The sequence below is a fragment of the Geotrypetes seraphini genome, chromosome 2, assembly GCF_902459505.1.
Source record: "Geotrypetes seraphini chromosome 2, aGeoSer1.1, whole genome shotgun sequence".
Classification (NCBI taxonomy): domain Eukaryota; kingdom Metazoa; phylum Chordata; class Amphibia; order Gymnophiona; family Dermophiidae; genus Geotrypetes; species Geotrypetes seraphini.
This window is the reverse complement of record NC_047085.1, coordinates 232627201-232649305: the sequence shown is the minus strand read 5'-3', so window position 1 is coordinate 232649305 and position 22105 is coordinate 232627201. Positions and strand designations below refer to the sequence as shown.

Genomic DNA, 22105 nt, shown 5'->3' with positions numbered 1-22105 from the left:
TAGGAAGGACAGAGATGGTCAAAAAGGTGGAGGAGTAGCTCTCTATGCTAAGATCAATATCCAAGCGACCGAAATGCAAGGGACCTGGGGAAAGGAAGAAGCGATATGGATCGCTCTGAAAAGAGAAGATGGAACTTCTATCTACGTGGGTGTAGTCTACAGACCGCCAACTCATTCGCAGCAAATTGACAAGAATCTGATTGTGGATATCCAAAAGTTTGGAAGGAAAGAGGAGGTTCTGCTGTTGGGAGATTTCAACCTGGAATGTTCCTTCAGTGGAATCGGAAAGAAGTAGGGAGATTGTGGATGCCTTTCAAGAGGCTCTGCTCAGACAAATGGTGACGGAACCCACAAGGGAAAAAGCGATATTGGATCTGGTCCTCACAAGTGGAGATAGTATCTCTAATGTTCGAGTGGGTGCTCACCTGGGAAGTAGCAATCATCAAACGTACGGATTTTAATGCAATGGGGAGAGTACCTGAAGAAAGAGCTGTTAGGATGGGAGGATATAACAGAAGTGGAAAGATAGTGGTCTAAGCTGAAAGGAGCGATAAAAATGACTATGGACCTTTATGTGAAGAAAATCAATAAAAACAAGAGAAAAAGGAAACCGATATGGTTCTCCAAACTAGTGGCAGAGAAAATAAAGGCGAAAGAGTTGGCGTTCGTGAAATATAAAAAACCCAAGAAGAGGAGAGCAGAAAGGACTACAGGGTGAAACTGAAAGAAGCTAAGAGAGAGATACGTCTGGCGAAAGCACAGGCGGAAGAACAAATGGCTAAAAATGTAAAAAAGGGAGACAAAAATTTTTTCAGATATATTAGAGAAAGGAGGAAGATGAAAAATGGAATTGCTAAACTAAAAGATGCTGGGAACCGATATGTGGAGAGTGATGAGGAAAAAGCATATGTGCTAAACAAATACTTCTGTTTTGTGTTCACAGAAGAAAATCCTGGAGAAGGACCGAGATTGTCTGGCAAAGTTACACGAGAAAATGGAGTAGATTCTGCGCCGTTCACGGAGGAGAGTGTTTATGAGCAACTTGAAAAACTGAAGGTGGACAAAGCGATGGGACCAGGCGGGATCCATCCCAGGATACTAAGGGAGCTCAGAGAGGTTCTGGCGAGTCCTATTAAAGACTTGTTCAACAAATCTCTGGAGACGGGAGTGATTCCTGGGGATTGGAGGAAAGCGGATGTGGTCCCTATTCATAAAAGTGGTCACAGGGATGAAGCAGGAAACTACAGGCCGGTGAGCCTCACTTCAGTTGTTGGAAAAATAATGGAAGTGTTGCTGAAAGAAAGGATAGTGTACTTCCTTGAATCTAATGGGTTACAGGATCTGAGGCAACATGGCTTTACAAAAGGTAAATCGTGCCAAACAAACCTGATTGAATTTTTTGATTGGGTGACCAGAGAGCTGGATCGAGGACATATGCTAGGTGTAATTTACTTAGATTTCAGCAAAGCCTTTGATACAGTTCCTCATAGGAGGCTATTGAACAAACTTGAAGAGCTGAAGTTAGGACCCAAAGTGGTGAACTGGGTTAGAAACTGGCTGTCGGACAGATGCCAGAGGGTGGTGGTTAATGGAAGTCACTCGGGGTTCGGTGCTGGGGCCAATCCTATTCAATATGTTTGTGAGTGACATTGCTGAAGGGTTAGAAGGAAAAGTGTGCCTTTTTGCAGATGATACCAAGATTTATAACAAGAGTAGACACCAAAGAGAGAGTGGAAAATATGAAAAAGGATTATTATTATTATTAGGATTTTTATATACCGCCTATCAAGGTTATCTAAGCGGTTTTTACAATCAGGTACTCAAGCATTTTCCCTATCTGTCCCAGTGGGCTCACAATCTATCTAACGTACCTGGGGCTATGGAGGACTGAGTGACTTGCCCAGGGTCTGCAAAAGTTAGAGGAATGGTCTAATGCCTGGCAACTAAAATTCAATGCAGAGTAATGCATTTGGGGATTAATAATCGGAAGGAACTGTATATGCTAGGAGGAGAGAAGCTGATATGCACGGACGGGGAGAGGGACCTTGGGGTGATAGTGTCCGAAGATCTAAAGGTGAAAAAAAATAATGTGACAAGGCAGTGGCTGCTGCCAGAAGGATGCTGGGCTGTATAAAGAGAGGCGTAGCCAGTAGAAGGAAGAAGGTGTTGATGCCCCTGTACAGGTCATTGGTAAGGCCCCACTTGGAGTTTTGTGTTCAGTTTTGGAGACCGTATCTGGCAGTGCAAGGCCAGCCGAAGGGAGACTGTAGGAGCTGTGCCTAGTCCTGAGCACATGGTAGCAGAGCACATGGCAGAACAGTGAGCGGAGAGTGTGCTAGCAGGAAGAAGTAGAGAGAGGAGCAGAGAAGGCGGTGCTAGCAGGGGAAGAGGCGAGAGCTAACTCCGCCCACCCCTGACATCACCAGCCAAACTCCCCCCATAAAAGGGGACGAGCCAACGGCGCGCAGCTGTTCGGCGCGCGGCGAAGGCGAGCGGCAAAGGCGCGTGCCTTAGCGAGAGTGCCTTTGCGAAGAGCCAAACTACATAAGACAACGATACCTTAGGGCAACAAGCGGACCTCTCAAACACACTATCCCTTCACCCTAATCGTACAGGCTCTCATACTAACTCACAGACAGCAACCCTCTCAGACATCTCAAACTCTCAGTCTCTCAGACACCCTTATCTTTCAAGCACTAGATACCCCAATCTTCCAACTCTCAGACACCCTAACTTTCAAAATCTCACAACTGCTCACAGACAGATTTTTCTAATTTTCCTAATTCTCTTCCTTACTGACAGGCAGACCTCAATTACAACTCAGCAATGGCAGGGAGGACAAGAAGCGCGAAGTCTACAATCAAGACCAGTATTCCAGTCGCTATGGGGATCCAGGAAGCGACCACGGACTGCGTGCAGGAGGAGGAAGACCCAGGACGGTGGACAGAGGTCTCTGTGCAGACCGAGACCATCCCCCAGCGCTACACTACAGTCTCTACACAGACAGAGGAGGCTGCACAGCTGGATGGAGATCTCATGCAGGAACTAAGGAGCCTCAAGGAGGAGGTGATACGCCTGAGAAGCATCCGAGAGGACGAGGCCTACATCGACGGAGTCGTCCAGGAGCTGTCCCAAATCACCGAGCAGGCCCATGACAAGTCCATCCTCGAGACACCCAAATCATCAGCTTTGAAACCAACAATTGGGATACAGGAAATGGCTAGCGGCACTGACTCCTGGCAGCTGGTGACCTCCTCCACGGGCAAACATAGGAGACCCCCCCCCCCTTTTTCAATTTCTTCATCTTCACCTTCTTCTTACAAACAGGGCAGCTATACATCAACCCCTCAATTCGCCCTGTGGAACAGATTCCAGATTCTTCAGGAAGGAACTGCCGATGAGGAACAGGAGCAGGCCCAACACACAGCTCCATCTCCAGGGACAACTGACCGGCTCCCCCCAAAGAAGCGCAGAGTAATAGTCATCGGGGATTCCATGCTGAGGGGCACCGAGGGACCAATTTGCAGACCGGATATGCAATCTAGGGAGGTCTGCTGTCTGCCTGGAGCCAGAATACGAGATGTCACCGGCAGTCTGGATAGACTACTCATGCCCCGAGACCACTTTCCTATGCTTCTTGTCCACATAGGAACCAACGACACTGCCAGGAAAACACCGGAGACCATCACCAGAGACTTTGGAGCACTGGGTGAGAGGCTGAAGCGGACAGGAGCGCAGGTGGTTTTCTCATCGATCCTCCCAGTTAGAGGCAAGGGAAGAGCCAGAGATGAACGTATCCTGAGGACGAACGAGGGGCTACAGGGATGGTGCCGTGATATGAACTTCGGATTCCTAAACCATGGGGAAGCACTACAAGGACTTCAGGGACCAAACAGACTCCATCTGACCAGTAGGGATAAGAACGTCTTCGGACACCGACTAGCCTGCCTGCTTCACAGAGCTTTAAACTAGGTAAGTCGGGGGAGGGTACCCATTCACATATTAGTGCAGAAAGGAATTATCCTGATGAGGTGATACGAAACTCCGCTTCCATGTCCAAGATAAGTACCCACATTGTAAACAGTTCTTTGGGAGTCACACCGACTCGGGTAGGATACGCCTCACAGGGACTTAGCAAACACAAGATATGGAGGACCATGTATGTCAATGCACACAGTTTAGGTAACAAAATTCTAGAATTGGAGGCTGAAATAAGGAATGCCGACCTAGATGTGGTGGCAATATCTGAAACTTAGTTCACGGACTCACATGGGTGGGATATGGCTATACCGGGCTACAATCTACTTCGTCAGGACAGAGAGGGCAGGTTAGGAGGGGGGGTAGCTCTATACATTAAAGAGGACATCAAAACCACCAGGATCACAGATGTCAAGTACACCGGGGAGTCCCTCTGGGTAAACCTGGCAAGAGGCAGAGAAAAATGCCTGTATCTAGGTGTGGTATACAGACCCCCAAGACAACTGGAAGACATGGACGCAGAATTAATTGAAGACATAGAAAATATCACTCTACGAGGAGAAGCTGTACTGCTAGGGGACTTCAATATGCCTGATGCATACTGGAACTCATTTTCAGCGACAACCAGCAGGAGCCTCTTAACCTCCATAAAGGGAGCACGTCTCAAACAAATGGTAACGGAGCCCACTAGGGCCCAGGCGATCCTCGACCTGGTACTCACCAACGGGGAAAGCGTCTCAGAGGTCTCAGTAGGAGATACGCTAGCCTCCAGTGACCACAATATAGTATGGTTCAACCTTAGGAAAGGCTTCCCTAGATCAAACACGAAAACAAAGGTACTCAATTTCCGGGGCACAGACTTCGCACGCATGGGAGATTTCGTCCATCAGACGCTGCAGGACCAAGCGGAGACCGATGATGTAGAAGCTAAGTGGTTAACACTGAAATCAACCATACATGAAGCAACTAGCCGCTTCATAAAATCAGTAAATAAACGACAAAGAAACAATAAACCCCAATGGTTCACCGCGGAGATCTAGTACCTCATTAAGGAGAAGAAAAAAGCGTTTCTCTCCTACAAGCGCACGGAGAAAAGAGAGGCAAAAGTAGAATATAGGACCAGGTCTACAGCGGTCAAAATGGCAGTTAGGGAGGCAAAACTTCGAGTGGAAGAAATTCTGGCAAAAAACATTAAAAAGGAGGACAAATCCTTCTTCAGGTATATTAGTGACAGAAAAAAGAACACAGGCGGGATAGTACGCCTTAGAAGACCGGACGGAAGTTACGTGGAAGCAGATTCCGATAAAGCCGAACTACTGAATGAATACTTCTGCTCAGTCTTCACCTGTGAGGCACCGGGATACGGTCCGCAGTTGAAGGCAACACAAAGCACAGAAGACCCGTTTCAGAATTTTGAGTTCACACCAGGTGAAGTTTACAGTGAACTGGCAAGACTCAAGGTGAACAAAGCCATGGGACCAGACAATTTGCACCCGAGTGCTCAGAGAATTGAGCGATGTCCTGGCGAAACCGTTGGCTGAGCTGTTCAATCTCTCCCTAAGTAAGGGGAAAGTTCCCCTGGACTGGAAATTAGCTAATGTCGTTCCTCTGCATAAAAAGGGTTGCAGGGCAGAGGCTGCGAATTATAGACCGGTGAGTCTCACATCAATAGTGTGCAAACTCATGGAAACACTAATTAAAAGCAAATTGGACACGATCTTGAATGAAGGGAATCTTCGGGATCCCAGTCAGCATGGATTCACCAAGGGTAGGTCCTGCCAATCCAATCTCATCAGCTTCTTTGACTGGGTAACAAGAAAGTTGGACTTGGGAGAGTCTTTGGACGTCGTGTACCTGGACTTCAGTAAAGCTTTTGACAGTGTCCCACACCGCAGGCTGCTAAGCAAGATGGAATCGATGGGGTTAGGAGAGACACTAACTGCATGGGTCAATGATTGGCTGAGTGGCAGACTTCAGAGGGTGGTGGTTAATGGTACCCTCTCTAAAACATCGGAGGTGACCAGTGGAGTGCCGCAGGGCTCGGTCCTGGGTCCACTCCTTTTCAACATATTCATAGGGGATCTGACTCAAGGGCTTCAAGGTAAAATAACACTATTCGCCGATGACGCCAAACTATGTAATATAGTAAGTGAATGCAGTTTACAGAATTATATGACGCAGGACCTGCTTACATTGGAAAGTTGGTCCTCAACCTGGCAGCTAGGCTTCAATGCTAAGAAATGTAAGGTCATGCACCTCGGAAGCGGAAATCCATGCAGGACGTACTTCTTGAACGGAGAAACTTTAACTAGGACTTCAGCAGGACGAGATTTAGGAGTAATCATCAGTGCAGACATGAAAACTGCCAATCAAATGGAGAAGGCTTCATCTAAGGCAAGGCAGATATTGGGTTGTATCAATAGAAGTTTCGTCAGCCAAAAGCCTGAAGTCATAATGCCGTTGTACAGGGCCATGGTGAGACCTCATCTGGAGTACTGTGTGCAATTCTGGAGGCCACATTACAGTAAAGATGTGCGCAGAATTGAATTGGTTCAACGGACGGCCACCAGGATGATCTCGGGGCTCAAGGGTCTCTCGTACGAAGAGAGACTGAACAAATTGCAGCTGTACACTCTTGAGGAACGTAGGGAGAGGGGAGACATGATCGAAACATTTAAGTACCTCACGGGACGTGTCGAAGTGGAAGATGATATTTTCTTTCTCAAGGGACCTCGGCCACAAGAGGGCACCCGCTCAAACTCAGGGGCGGAAAATTTCATGGCGACACCAGAAAGTATTTCTTCACAGAGAGAATGGTTGATCATTGGAATAAGCTTCCAGTGCAGATGATCGAGGCAGACAGCGTGCCAGACTTTAAGAATAAATGGGATACGCATGTGGGATCCCTACGAGGGTCAAGATAAGGAAATTGGGTCATTAGGGCATAGACAGGGGGTGGGTAAGCAGGGTGGGCAGACTTGATGGGCTGTAGCCCTTTTCTGCCGTCATCTTCTATGTTTCTATAAGAAGACTTGAAGCGGTCCAGAGGAGGGCGACGAAAATGATAGGAGGCTTGGGCCAGAAGACGCATGAGGAGAGACTGGAAGCCCTGAATATGTTTACCCTAGAGGAAAGGAGAGACAGGGGAGATATGATTCAGACGTTCAAATACTTGATGGGTATTAACGTAGAACATAATCTTTTCCAGAGAAAGGAAAATGGTAAAACCAGAGGACATAATTTGAGGCTGGGGCTCTTCTCTCTGGAAAAAAGGAGGCTCAGGGGAGATATGATAGAGACCTTCAAGATCATGAGGGGCATAGAGAGGGTGGATAGGGACAGATTCTTCAGGCTGAAGGGGACAACAGGTACGAGGGGGCATTCGGAGAAACTGAAGGGAGATAGGTTCAAAACAAATGCAAGGAAGTTTTTTTTCACCCAAAGGGTCGTGGACACTTGGAATGCGCTACCGGAGGAAGTGATCAGGTAGAGTACGGTACAAGGATTCAAACAGAGACTGGACGGATTCCTGAGGGATAAAGGGATCGTGGGATACTGAGAAAGCTAACCAGGTAATAAGTATAGAAACCCAACCAGGTCGTGCATGTGCAAGACAGGAGGGTTAGGACTTCGATGGGAAGATAGGACTCAATTGGAAACCAAGGTGGCAAGGGGGCCCCTTCTGGTGATTCAGACAGGTCGTGACCTGTTTGGGCCGCCGCGAGAGCGGACTGCTGGGCAGGATGGACCTATGGTCTGACCCGGCGGAGGCACTGCTTATGTTCTTATGAGGTTGAGGGGTGGTAGATTCAAAGGCAATGTTAGGAAATTCTACTTTACGGAGAGAATGGTGGATGTCTGGAATGCGCTCCCGAGAGAGGTGGTGGAGAGTAGAACTGTGACTGAGTTCAAAGAAGCATGGGATGAAAACAGAGGATCTAGAATCAGAGAATAATATTAAGAGTCTCGCAGAGCTCCATAAATCTTGGTGCTGGTTGCACTTTGACGGGTGGGTTGTTCATTCCATCTAGGTTTATACTATAGGTTGATTAACTTGGTTCAATTTTGTCTTACAGAGCAGAACAGAAATGCATTATCGGGGATGATCCCTGTACCCCCTCCTTCCTATTTATGTTGTAGCGCTGATTGGTTGCTTTGGTACAAACTGACGAGGGCACTACAGGCACTATAGAAGGAGGCAGAGTTGAAGAATGCAATCATCTTCTGCAACACAACTCGCAAGAATGGGAATATTACCTAGAGTCAGGATTCCTAGACACATCTACCAGAAAGAAGATTATCTAATCTTCTGATCTGGTCTGATGTGGTAGGAGTCATAGAAAAAAAATTAGCAGACCAATTATAATTAACATTAATTCTTATGAATTGCTAATATACTACAAACAGGAGTTCAGTGTGATTTATAGCGATGAAAAAGAGCTGGTCATAACCAGGAATTAAAAAAAGAAAATTGCCTAAAACTGGTCTTAGGGTTATTTGGAGCATTGAGATTAAGCATCAAATTTCTGCGTCTCAATGGCCACGAATTTGGTCTTGGAGGATTAGATGCGCAGTGTCCGCATCTATGAGACAAACTTGTTTTTTTCTCCTACATAGAGCACTTTGGATCCCAGTTCAATTACAAAAGTTAAATAGCTCTAAGTCTGATAGATGCTAGCATTGTAATCTTGAAGCAGGGACTCTAGATCACTTATTATTCTATTGTCCCTTTATCTTGGCCTTTTGGAAATCAATTTGGGGCCAAATAAATTGTTTATTGGATAATCTTGTAGCATTATCTTATGATACGATTCTATTTAGTATGTCAATGAGAACAAAGAGCCAAATTTCATCAAAAAATAACAGGCTTTTATTGATTATGACAGGGGTCGCCATACAACATATAACAAGTAATTGGAAGAATTGGAGTAGACTCAATTATAGTTTTTGGTGGAACTCATTGTGTCACATTTATAAAATGGAAAGAACAATAGCTATACAAAAAGGGAATTACAATAAATTTAAAGAGATCTGGGGGTCATTGACAAATTATTGCAATGAATAGATACCATTTTTCCCATTATAAGTATAATTGTAAATGAGGGGTTGGGGTGGGGAGATTCTGAATTATATTAAGTGTTTAGACCAGTAGAAAATAATATTTATATGATGTATTTGCATATGTGATGGGAGGGAAGGGATTAAATTTTATGTATAACTAGTCTTTTAGCCCATTACATTAACGGGTGCTAGAATATATGTCTGTCTGTCTTTCTGTCTCTCTCCCTCCCGCTGTCTTTCTTTCTGTCTGACTCTCTCCCTGGCCCACTTTGTCTCTCTGTCTCTCTCCCTGCCCCTGTGTCTTTCTTCCTTTCTTTCTGTCTCCCTTCTGCTTTCTATCTTTCTTTCTCCCTCTCGCTGTGTGTCTGTCTTTCTTTCTATCTGTCTCTCTCCCTGCCCCCTATGCAGAAGCAGCATTTCTCTACCCCCCACTTCCCTATTCAGCAGCCACAGCAGCATTCCCTCCCCCTACATTTCCCTGTGCAGTAGCATTTTCCTCCTCCCACCCCATGTGCATCAGCAGCATTTCCCCCTACCCCACTTCCCTGCACTACCTCTTTCCATCTCCCCTCCATGGGCAATATCTCTTCCCTTCCCTCTATCTATGGTCCACTTCTTCCTTTCTCTCATTTCCACTGGAGTCACAATTTATGTCCTCCCTTCCATCCATGGTCACCATCTACTTTCATTGTTTTTATATCCTCTCCCTCTCAAAAATCCTGCCAAGTCCACACCTATTCCAGCATCTTTTCATGCACTTGACTTTTCATCTCCACCCCATCCGCGTACTCGGTCTCTCCTACCTGGCCTTCAAATGCCTGCTTCTCTGCACTGCCTGGAGGTTAAATTGTACTGTCTCGGTTTAGTTTTCAGCCCATGGCGCAGCGGAGCATTTGGAGTTGGGCCTCATCCATTCTTGGCTGCCATTGGACAGCGTGCTCTGCGCGACGCTCCCAGTTGGCCTTCTATTGGTCGTGGCTGCTGCCTATTTTTTTAAAGCCTTCCACACGCCTGTATTAAAGTGCGCATCCGGAAGCACGGCACTAAGGGTTTTAGGCAGAGACTGAAACTTCCAGCCGGGTCCGGGCTGAGGAATGGCTGGACGGGCACTTTAGGCCACCCCTAGCTGAGGATCGGGCTATCCCTTAGTATGGCCACTGCGCTTGAGGTCCCGCATAGGACCGGACACTCGGGAGAGCAGCATGCCGGAGGCAATTTTGGCCTCTGCGTTGGGCTACAGACGGGGCCCGGGGAGACCGGAGGAGCGGAGCAGGCTTGTGGAGGTGATCGGTGGCTTGCTGCAGTCCCGGCTGGAGTCCTGGTGACATAGTAAGCGCGCATGCGCACTCTCGCTGGCACATCCCGACAGATCAGATCTCAGGGAACACGCGGCGAGAGTGCGCATGCGCGCTTGGCATATTATTATTATAGATGTTAAAAATTATAGACATTCAAGTGATTTCTTGGGTCACCAAGCTGCACAGTGGTATAAATTGATATATGGATATTTGAATAAAAAAACAAAGAACTGGTCTTAGGGACATTTGGAGCATTGAGCTTGGGCATCAAATTTCTGCCTCTCAATGGCCACGTTTTTGGTCTTGGAGAATAAAAACTACAAAGACAGCATCTATGAGACAGACTTGGTTTTTTTTTTTGTTGCATAGAGCTTTATGGACCCCAGTTCGTTTACAGAAGTTAGATAGTTCAAGATCCAATAGATGCTGGCATTGTGGTTTAGAAGTTGGGACATTAGATCATTTGATATTTTTTTGTCCCTGTATAAATGCCTTTTGGAAGTTAATTTGGCCCCAAATTAATTCATTGTTAGAAAATCATGTTGCCCTTTCATATGATACTATATTATTTGGTACTTCAATGAGATTTAAAAGCCAAGTTTCAGCGAATAATAATAAACTTTTATTAATATTAACAGGGGTTGCCATTCAGCAGATTACAGGGAATTGGAAAGATTATACTAAATTGAATTATACTTTTTGGTGGAATTCAGTGTGTCATATTTATAAAATGGAAAGGGTATTTGCTCTACAACAAGGCAATTATAATAAGTTTAAAAAGATTTGGGGGCCATTAACGATTTATTCTGATGATCAGACATCTTAAACACCTAAATATTGGACAAGATAAGGGGGGGATTATGAAGGATAATAGTTGATAATTGTTATTTATTAGTATATGGGTGGGAGGGGTGGGCTTCTTATATAATTATCTATTTGGAATATTACAAATAAGAATGTCAAGTGATTAATTAAGATATTTATGAATGATTGTTGTACACTTGTAATTTTTGAAAATGAGTAAAGATTAAAAAAAAAAAAAAAAAGAAATTCAAGTGATGTATTCAGTTTCAAATGTCAATTCATACCCTTGATGTAAGATGTAAAAATGAATAAAATATTTTATTTTATTTTTAAAGAAAATTACATATCTCATATAAACAACATTAGAAAATTAAAAACTACATATAAAATCCTCAAATCAGATAGTTTCTATTACATATTTTTCAAATGCTTTTAAGCGTTCCTTATTGTTAAGAAACATAGCCACCTAATCTTCAGAAGGCTCTGCATTAGAGAGCTGAACGGGGACGACGGGAGTCCCGCGGGACCCTGTGGGTTCCCCCTTCGGGTCGCGGGGATCCTGTGGGTTCCCCCTTCAGGTCGCGGGGATCCCGTGGGGACGCCCCGTAGGGTCACGGGGATCCCGTGGGGATGCCTCCGAGGGTCGCGGGGTTGGATGCGAGGCTCGTCTTCTCCCTACCTGCCCTGCCGCAGCACACAGCCGATCGGAACGGAAGTCTTCCACGATGTCAGCGCTGACTAGGGAGGGAGGGCTTAAGCAAAGCCCTCCCTCCCTCCGACGTCAGCACAAACATCAGGAAGACTTCCGTTCCGATCGGCTGTGTGCTGCGATCGGCAGTGGCGGCAATCCGCCCCGGGTGCAGCCATAGGGGGGTGCACAGCCGGCCAGGTCCCCTTACCTTTGTGGCGCTTCCTCCGACCGACCAACAACAGGCCCGGTCCGACAAACCTCCCTGCCCTGTAGCCGCGAATCTAAATTACTTTCTTACAGCAGCTTCAATACTCCAGCTGCTGTAAGAAGGTAATTTAGATTCGCGGCTACAGGGCAGGGAGGTTTGTCAGACCGGGCCTGTTCTGTTGTCGGACGGGCGAGGAAGCGCCACAAAGGTAAGGGGCAGGGAGAGAGAAAGGGAGGAAAGGTGAAGTGGAGAGGAAAAGACGCTTAAGGGAAATGGGTAAAACTGAGGGGGGGAGAAGGATGCTGAAAGCACTGGGGAAGACAAAGGGGTGGAGAAAGACGCTGAAAGGACATGGGGGGGGAGAAGGATGCTGAAAGGACATGGGGAAGACAGAGGGGGGAGAAGAACGCTGAAAGGAGATGACGGAGGGGAGAAGGACGCTGAAAAGACAAGGGAAAGACAAAGAGGGGAGAAGGAAACTGAAAGCACATAGGGAAGACAGAGGGGGGAGAAGGACGCTGACAAGACATGGGGAAGATGGGGGGGAGAAGGACGCTGAAAGGAAATGGTGAAGAGAGAGTGGGGGGAAGATGCTGGCAGGGAAGAATTCAGAGATGCCAGACTATGGGGGGAGCGGAGGGAAGAAGATGGATGCCAGACCAATTTGGAAGGGGGAGAAAGGGAGAGGCACAGTAACAGAGCAATTGGAAGACGCAGAGAGAAGAGAGATAATGGATGAAAGGAATTGAATGAGAACATGAGGAAAGCAGAAACCAGGCAACAAAGGTAGGAAAAGAATTCTATTTCTTTTTTTTTTTTTTGCTTCAGGATAAAGTAGTATATTAGTTGTGTTGATAAAAATTTATAAACATTAGAGGCTCTGGTAGAAATCCATTTTCAAAGTATGTATTCTTCCCAATTAATATTTCCAAATTAATAAAGTCTTTTTGCCTTTAATTCAGTAGTATAATTAAATGAAACAACTATTTCTGTAGTTTATAGCAGTGATTCCCAACCCTGTCCTGGAGGAACACCAGGCCAATCGAGTTTTCAGGCTAGCCCTAATGAATATGCATGAGAGAGATTTGCATATGATGGAAGTGATAGGCATGCAAATTTGCTTCATGCATATTCATTAGGGCTAGCCTGAAAACCCAATTGGCCTGGTGTTCCTCCAGGACAGGGTTGAGAACCACTGGTTTATAGGGACGGGTGGGGACGGAGGGGATTCCTCGCGGGGACGGGTGGGGACGGAGGGGATTCCTCGCGGGGATGGGTGGGATTCCTCACGGGGACGGGTGGGACTTTGGTGGGGACGGGTGGGATTTCTGTCCCCGCGCAACTCTCTACTCTGCATTTATAAGGTAACTAGTCTTTAAGCCCGTTACATTAACGGGTGCTAGAATAGAGTGTCTGTCTGTGGGTCTGTCTTTGGTTTGTTTAAAAGCATTGACTACTGTTATGGATGCTCAGAGACCTTGTTTTTCTGTTGAAAGTAGTTCTATAAATAACTGCATCCTGTTTTCTTGGCCACAAAATGGCTATGGATTTGGAAAACTGGGTGTGGAGGAGAGCTAGAAGATAGTGCTAGAAAAGAGCATAGCATTAATGTATTTCTGAAAGCTCTTCTGGGAAAGAAATAAGAAAGCCTTGCAGAAAGGGAATAAAGTAACATAGAATAGGTTTCCTAATACTTTTTTTTTAAACTTATTTTGAAGGTCATCCAAAGAAAGATCATCAAGAGACAAGGATAGGACATCCCGAGACAAAGAAAGGAGTTCCAGAGACAGGTCCCGTGAGCGCAGGGAAAGAAAGCGTTCATATGAGAGCGCCAATGGAAAATCAGAAGATAGGAGGAGCTCAGAGGAGCGTGAAGCAGGAGAGATCTGACTAATAAGGGCATGTTAATGTCCTGTATCTTTCTATGAAGATGTGTACAATGGTTTAGTTTACAGCTGTTCAAAGAAACAATATGAAAAGGTGAGCAGGGCTGGCTGTCACTTTTCCTGTTTAGGTGTAAATAAAAAATCAGGCAGATTGGTCACCCCATCTTGTGATACTAAAGAGAGGCTGTCATGTTTTCTGCTAGAGGAGGTGTTGTGTTTTAAAAAAAAACCTTTGCTTTAAAAAAAAACCAACAACCCCAAAGCAAGTTATCTGCAGCACACTGCATAAAATTGTCCTCCTGTATCCCAAAATTGCATGGTGCTGCTTTTGCTCATTTTGTAAGGTGTTTGTTTATTTTTGGTATTTTTTTTTTGGGGGGGGTTATTCCACTGTTATAAACCATAAACAGGGAAACAGGATTTATTTTTAGGTTTGAGAGAAGAAAAATAACCTTTATTGTCCATTGTAAAATAGGGGACATGCTAATCAGTTGCAGTTGGGAACTTGCAAAAGCAACAAAATACCATTAAAAAAAGTGTGTTGGGGAGGAAAAAGGATTGTTTTTTGTTTTCATTTTTAAGCAGCAAATGCCTCCTTTTAATGTTGGCAGTTGAACAGCTGTTGCTTTACATCCTTTTTTTGTTTTAAATTGAGATTTGAAAAATCAAATGCCAGTCTTGTATTCAATACCATATGATTGGTAATATGTCAAGTATATTGTTGGTGTTTTAAGGGGGGTAGTGTTTTTTGTTTTTCATAAGAACATTTTTCTTGCTTTTTCTTGTGGAGTATAAAAACTGCACATCTTTAATTGTAATAAAATAAATTGCATTGTCCAATAAACTGATTTGAAAAGTTGACTTACCATGGTTTTTATTCTTTTATTGCTCTGCTTTTGCTTTAATTGCTGCTTGGATTTGGGTTTAGCTCATCTTTCTCAGCAGTAGTAGCTCAAGGTGAGTTACATTCAGATTCAGTGGGTATTTTCCTATCCCTTTCTATACCTGAGGTCATAGGCACCAGCTCTGTGGGTGCTTGAGCACTTGGGCAGGCTGAATGTGGCCTGTCAGCTTAGGTACTTGAATGACTGGTTTTGTGAGACTACCGTATTTTCTCGCATATAACGCGCGCGTTATACGTGGTTTTTACGTACTGCGCATACCCTTGCGCGTTATACGAGTGAGCGCGTTGTACAAAATTTTTTTTTACATAGTCCCCCCCCTCGACGTCCGATTCACCCCCCCGCAGGACCGCTCGCACCCCCACCCCGAAGGACCGCTCGCACGCACCCCCATACCGAAGAACCGCTCGCATGCACCCGCACCCCCACCCTGAAGGACCGCTCGCACCCTCCCGACCCCCCCCCATCATGTAGAAGCTCCTACCGGTGTCCTGCTGCTTCCTCTTGGCGGTCCCGACACCCGACACGATCGGGGCAAGAGGGAGCTCAAGTTCTCTTGCCCCAGCCAACCGCGGCACCCCCGACACGATCGGGGCAAGAGGGAGCTCAAGCCCTCTTGCCCCCCCCCCCCGACTCCCCGACACGATCGGGGCAAAAGGGAGCCCAAGCCCTCAGGAGGGAGCCCAAGTCCTCCTGGCCCTGGCGACCCCCCCCCCCCCCCCGCTAGTTGTTCGGGCCAGGAGGGAGCCCAAATACTCCTGGCCACGGCGACCTCCACCCCACACTGCATTATGGGCAGGAGGGATCCCAGGCTTTCCTGCCCTCGACGCAAACCCCCCTCCCCCCAACGACCGCCCCCCCCCAAGAACCTCCGACCGCCCCCCCAGCCGACCCGTGACCCCCCTGGCCGACCCCCACGACACCCCTACCCCCTTCCCCGTACCTTTGTGTAATTGGCCGGACAGACGGGAGTCAAACTTGTCTGTCCGGCAGGCAGCCAACGACGGAATGAGGCCGGATTGGCCCATCCGTCCCAAAGCTCCGCCTACTGGTGGGGCCTAAGGCGCCTGGGCCAATCAGAATAGGCCCGGGAGCCTTAGGTCCCACTGGGGGCGTGGCCTGAGGTACATGGGCCCAACCCGACCATGTGCCCAAGGCCCCGCCCCCAGGGACTTGGGCTCCCTCCTGGCCCGATCAACTAGCGGGGGGGGGGGGGTCGCCAGGGCCAGGAGGACTTGGGCTCCCTCCTGGCCCGATATTGTTGGGGAGTCGGCGGGACAAGAGGGCTTGGGCTCCCTTTTGCCCCGATCGTGTCGGGGAGTCGGGGGGGGCAAGAGGGCTTGAGCTCCCTCTTGCCCCGATCGTGTCGGGGGTGCCGCGGTTGGCTGGGGCAAGAGGGCTTGAGCTCCCTCTTTCCCCGATCGTGTCGGGGAGTCGGGACCGCCAAGAGGAAGCAGCAGGACACCGGTAGGAGCTTCTACATGATGGGGGGGGGGGTCGGGAGGCTGTGGGGGTGCGAGCGGTCCTTCAGGGTGCGGGTGCGGGTGGGAGTGCGTGCGAGCGGTCCTTCAGGGTGGGGGTGTGGGTGCGTGCGAGCGGTCCTTCGGTGTGGGGGTGAATCAGATGTCGGGGGGGCATCAGGCTTTCAGGGTGGGGACAGGATTTCAAGGGGGAGAGGAGAGTCGGGGCGGGCGAAAGGAGAGTCGGGGTGGCCAGAGGAGAGTCGGGGCGGGCGACGGGAGAGTCGGGCAGCATGCGCGGTATACGGGTGTACGCGGTATATAAAAATTTCTGTACATAGATTCATGTTTTTCGCGCGCTATAACCGTGTGCGCGTTTTACACGGGTGCGCGTTATCTACGTGAAAATATGGTACTCACTTTTCTGCTGCAGGGGTGGAGTGCCTCGCTTTTTCTCCATATCACTTTAGTTATTTACCTCATGTAAAATGTTTACCTCCACGGGTACAGTCCTATGGGGATTTGTTCTTATTTCCCATAAGGAAAATTTGGAAGCAACTTTGTAATCAGTTGACTGTTCGGTTTGACGTGACACCGTGTTTGCCTATAGCTGGTAATGGGGACTTTCTCCCTGGTATGGATTTTGGCACTCCTCCCCTGTGGCATAGGAGGAGTTTGTTTTATCTCTTTCATGTCTTGCAGCCTGATGGTTCCCTCCAGTCCTTTCAGATGTTATGTGACTCTTCTATCTTGAAGGATGGGGACTGGTTCTCTTATACACAATTACAACATTATCTCCATTCTCTCCCTGGTTCTGCTCTGACTGAGGAGATTCAAGAGAAACTGTCTGAAGCTTTTTGTTTAACTGCACAGGTGCCCATACCCTTGCGTTTTCACCACCGCTTTTTGCAGGAGCTGGCTGGCGATTTGGACTATGACTCTTTGGCAGCTAAATGGACACAGGATTTGCAGTTACCCATTTCAGCAACTATGCTGAAGCGGAGCATTCTATAGGGAGCGAAATTATTGGTATCTGCTGTGGAAAAGGAACGGTATTATAAGTTCTTGGTTCGGGCCTATTTTGCCCCTGTTAGAGCCTTTAAAGTACGCATACGCTCTACTGACACTTATCCTAAGTGTGCTGCTCCCAAAGCTTCCCTGGGCCATATGTTTTGGCTCTGCCCGGGCATCCGGGCATATTGGAAACGTATTTGCCTGCATATTAAGTCTCTTTGGAACTGTACTTGGGTGCCTACAGATACTTTTCTTTTCACGTTGAAACTTTCCTTGCTCCCTGTTCGCCCGGGTGCTGCTGCATTTGTAGAGAAAGCTATTTTTATGGTCATTAAGACTATTCTTCAGTGCTGGCTATCTCCGAATACTCCCACAGTGTCACACTGGCGGACTCAGATGATACAACAGGCGGGGTGTGAACGTCTGGCTATTGTTGATGTGGACTCTAAGCATGGTTCCCTTTATTTATGATGTTGGTTACCTTTTTGTTTTACTTTGACACCCACTGCACGTAGTTGCTTACTGAATTAATTTCTTTGTTCTATTTCTGTTTTGTTGAATACTGGAGTAGCTGTTCCCATGGAAGGGTGGGTGGGGGGGGGTTCTTGTATTATGATCTACTGTTTGCTTGTTTAATTTCATTGCTGCTTCTTTAAACTAATAAACAGATTTAAACATAAAACTGATGACTGGGTGCCTCGACTCAGACTGAACAAAACCTATAAGAGTTTGTTGTAATAAAAAGTGTGGTGTTTAATTTGAGTTACAGGAGCCTAGTTTGACCACAACTCCAGCTGCTTCCCCAGACCTAATAATAAATTTGATGTATGATTTGGGGCTAAATTGATTTTAATACAAACCTTTGAAATTAAAATAAAATATTTTGACACCTACCAGACAGGACATAAAAGAGATCTGGGCTTCCTTTACCACTACAAAGACATTTAAATCTGCTCTGCCACCTTTGTCTCCTGCCCACCCATCCCTATCCCTGAAATGCTTCCATGTTTTCCTTATTTATAGTGATATTTGTCAATATTTGCTTATTTCTAATCTGGAGAAGGGTTACCTTTGAAAGCTCATCATAAAATGCATTGAGTTAGCCCACTAAAAAAGGTTTCACATTATTTCCTTTGGGGGGTTTCTTTATATTACCAATACAAAGATAAATATTCTATACAGTTGTACTGAAAACCTGCTCTCGAGGATTAGGAGTGAAGACTAAAGGGCTAGAGTATGGAGGGTGTCTTCTGATGCTGGTGCTTATGAGGTTTAGGATATTGGGTAGGTAGCACTATTTCAACTTTAATAAGAAAAGGTGTGACTCACTATTATGTCCACATTTTTATATTCTACTGCATGTCCCCCATATTAGACTTTAAGCCTCCTGGAAGGTTAATTAACCATTGTGAGGACTAGTAAGCCCTAATACAACTTGGAACCTTGAATATAGGATGAGAGTAGTATAAGTTACATAACTTTTATCAAACCTCATTTATATATTATGACAGGGCCATACCTCCTTGCCTTTTTCTGCCCATTTCCCACCCTACACATGATTTTCCTGCTCACATTCTACTCACTTTCCATCCCTATTGATTGTCACCATATGTTTTAATCAAGACATCATTGACATGCCTCTTAACTACACTCCTTTTTAATTATATATCAAATGGTTGGATGTTGCAGAGATGAAGCGGGGAAACTACAGGCCAGTAAGCCTCACTTCAGTTATTGGAAAAATAATGGAAACATTGCTGAAGGAAAGGATAGTGAAATTCTTAGAATCTAATGGATTACAAGATCCGAGGCAACATGGGTTTACTAAAGATAAATCGTGCCAAATTAATCTGATTGAATTCTTTGACTGGGTGACCAGAAAATTGGATCAAGGACATGCACTAGATGTAATTTACTTAGATTTCAGCAAAGCCTCTGACGTGGTTCCTCATAGGAGGTTCTTAAATAAACTCCATGGGCTGAAGTTAGGGCCCAAAGTGGTGAACTGGATTAGAAACTGGTTGACAGACAAGACACTAGAGCACATGTGTCGAAGTCGGTCCTCGAGGGCCGGAATCCAGTCGGGTTTTCAGGATTTCCCCAATGAATCTGCATGAGATCTATTTGCATGCACTGCTTTCAATGCATATTCATTGGGGAAATCCAGAAAACCCGACTGGATTCCAGCCCTCGAGGAGGGACTTTGACACCCTTGCACTAGAGGGTGGTAGTAAATGGAATTCACTCAGAGGAGGGTCAGGTGAGTAGGGGAGTTCCTCAAGGATCGATGCTGGGACAGATTCAGTTCAATATGCTTGTGAGCAACATTGATGAAGGGTTAGAATGTAAGGGTAGCCTTTTTGCTGATGATACCAAGATTTGTAAGAGTGGACACCCCAGAGGGAGTGGAAAACATGAAAAAGGATCGGCAAAAGTTAGAAGAATAGTCTAGCATCTGGCAACTAAAATTCAATGTGAAGTGCAGAGTGATGCATTTGAGAGGGGGGTAGAAATCTGAGGGAACCTTGTGTGCTGGGAGGTGAGAGGCTGATAAGCACTGACGGAGAGAGGGACCTTGGGGTGATTGTGTCTGAGACTCTAAAGGCATCTAAACAGTGTGATAAGGTGGTGGCTGTAGCCAGAAGGATGATAGGCTATATAAAAAGAGGATTAATCAGCAGAAGAAGGGAGGTGCTGATGCCCCTGTATAGGTCATTGGTGAGGCCGCACTTGGAGTATTGTGTTCTGTTTTGGAGGCCGTATCTGGCAAAGGATATAAAAAGACTTGAAGCGGTCCAGAGGAAGACGATGAAAACGGTAAGGTGTTTGAACCAAAAGAATTATGAGAAGAAACTGGAAGACCTAAATATGATTACTGTGGCGGAGAAGAGGGAACGGGGAGATATGATACAGACATTTAAATACTTGATAGATATTAATATAGAACCAAATCTTTTCCAGAGAAGAAAATATGGTAAAACTAGAGGGCATAATTTGAGATTACAGGGAGGAAGAGGGTGTAGATGTCTGGAATGCCCTCCCAAGGAAAGTGGTGGAGAGGATTCAAAAAAGCGTGGAATAAAAATAGAGGATCTCTAATTAGAAAATGAAGGATGTAAATTAAAGAACTAAGGCCGGAAATGGGCAGACCTGCATGGTCTGTGTCCCATATATGGTGATTCGGTGTAGGATGAACCGGGATGGGCATCAATGGGAACTTCACTAATTTGGAACATGATGATGTTACTGGCCAGACTTTATGGTAGATAAACTGCAAACAATGGGATGATTGGATAGGATGGAGTGAACTTGGAAGGCAACTTCAGCATTTGGAACCTAGGACAATACCAGACTTTACAGTCTGTGGCCTAGAAATATCAAAGAAGAGAAAAGTTAATTTAATTATGTATTTTTTAATGGGTATAACTTAAGGGCAAACAGGATGGACCATTCAAGTCTTTTATCTGCTGTCATTTACTATGTTACTATTTTACTATGTTTTACTGGTGGATACTTTCCTAGTAGGCCTGTACATGGGTAGAACATGGAAATAGGTACATAAATCATAGTATTCTTAGGTTAGACACCTTGTTATAGAATCACACTCATGATTTAGAAGGATATGAGGATGGGGTACCACTAGAGCAATACCCACTTTTTCATGATGCCCTGCACTTACACATAGATCACGTATGCCGATCACATATGCCAAAGCTAGCCCTGAGCTGAGTCCAAAGTTGATCAGCAGAGCAGTACTAGGAGCTAAAAAGGAAAGCCAGGGCTCAGTATCAGAGCCAAGAGGAAAACCAATCTAAGAAACACACATACTTTGGAAGCAATATATTCCTTGCCCCTTCCAAACTTCACCCATCTCTCATATTACCTTCCTGCTGCTGTCATGCTATTTCTTTGGGCCAATACAGCATAATTCATTCATTGTTTCATTCACACTGTCTCCCGTGGGATTTAACAGGGGAGGATGGAAGTCTTATTTGTGCAAAAAGGAAATTATGATCCTCTCTATTCCTCTTTCAATTAGAAACTTGACTATAGGTCTTCATTACAGAGCTGCTACAAAGGAGTTATTTTAAATAGATTTTTCATAGTGTGGCTTTGCATAAGTCACAATTTCCTATTATCCCAGGACAAGCAGGCATGATATTCTCACATGTGGGTGACGTCATCTACGGAGCCCCGGCGCGGACAGCTTTTCAAGCAAACTTGATTGAAGTTTCAAGTTTGCACACTGCACCACGCATGTGCATGCCTTCTCGCCCACTAGAGGGCGCATCCCACCTCGTGGTCCTCAGTTCAAATTTTTCTGCGGAGCAAGAAAGCCCTGTGGATCTGAGCTCCAGTGTTTTTGCCTTCTAGCTGCCGCGTTTAGTTTGTTTTCCTTCGAATTAGTTCGCGGTGCTGTTTTTTTCTTTTCGTTTCCCTTCAAAAAAAAAAAAAAAGTCTTTCGTTTTTCATCGGACTCCGGGGGCTCCCGGAATCCGTGGCCGCGGGACGTCGGTACGTTCCCGGCCTTCTTCTTTTTCTTCGTGGATGTCCCGTCCTGTTACGGGATTCAAAAAGTGCAGCCGGTGCGAGAGGTTGCTTTCCATCACTGACCCTCACCGGTGGTGCATCGTCTGTCTTGGACCCGAACATCCGACAGACTCGTGTGATCGCTGTGCTACCTTCCAAAACAGGGCCCTCCGTCGCCGTAAGGCAAGAATGGCCGAATTGTTCGCCGTCGACGCACCGCCTAAGGCCTCGACGTCGGCCTCGGCTTCGGCCCCGGCCTTGACCTCGGCCTCG

The 22105-nt window shown here is 46.2% G+C and overlaps 1 protein-coding gene across 5 annotated transcripts in view; it reads left to right on the top strand.

Moving 5' to 3' along the window:
* Positions 1 to 14787, top strand: part of LOC117355978 (putative RNA-binding protein Luc7-like 2) — a 258392-nt gene extending 243605 nt beyond the window's left edge. For all 5 annotated transcript variants that reach the window (XM_033935181.1, XM_033935182.1, XM_033935183.1 and 2 more), the window contains one exon: positions 13759 to 14787. In XM_033935181.1, coding sequence (XP_033791072.1) covers positions 13759 to 13930 — 172 coding nt within the window. In that variant the 3' untranslated portion in view covers positions 13931 to 14787. The remainder of the gene's footprint in view (positions 1 to 13758) is intronic.
* Positions 14788 to 22105: the final 7318 nt, after the last annotated feature.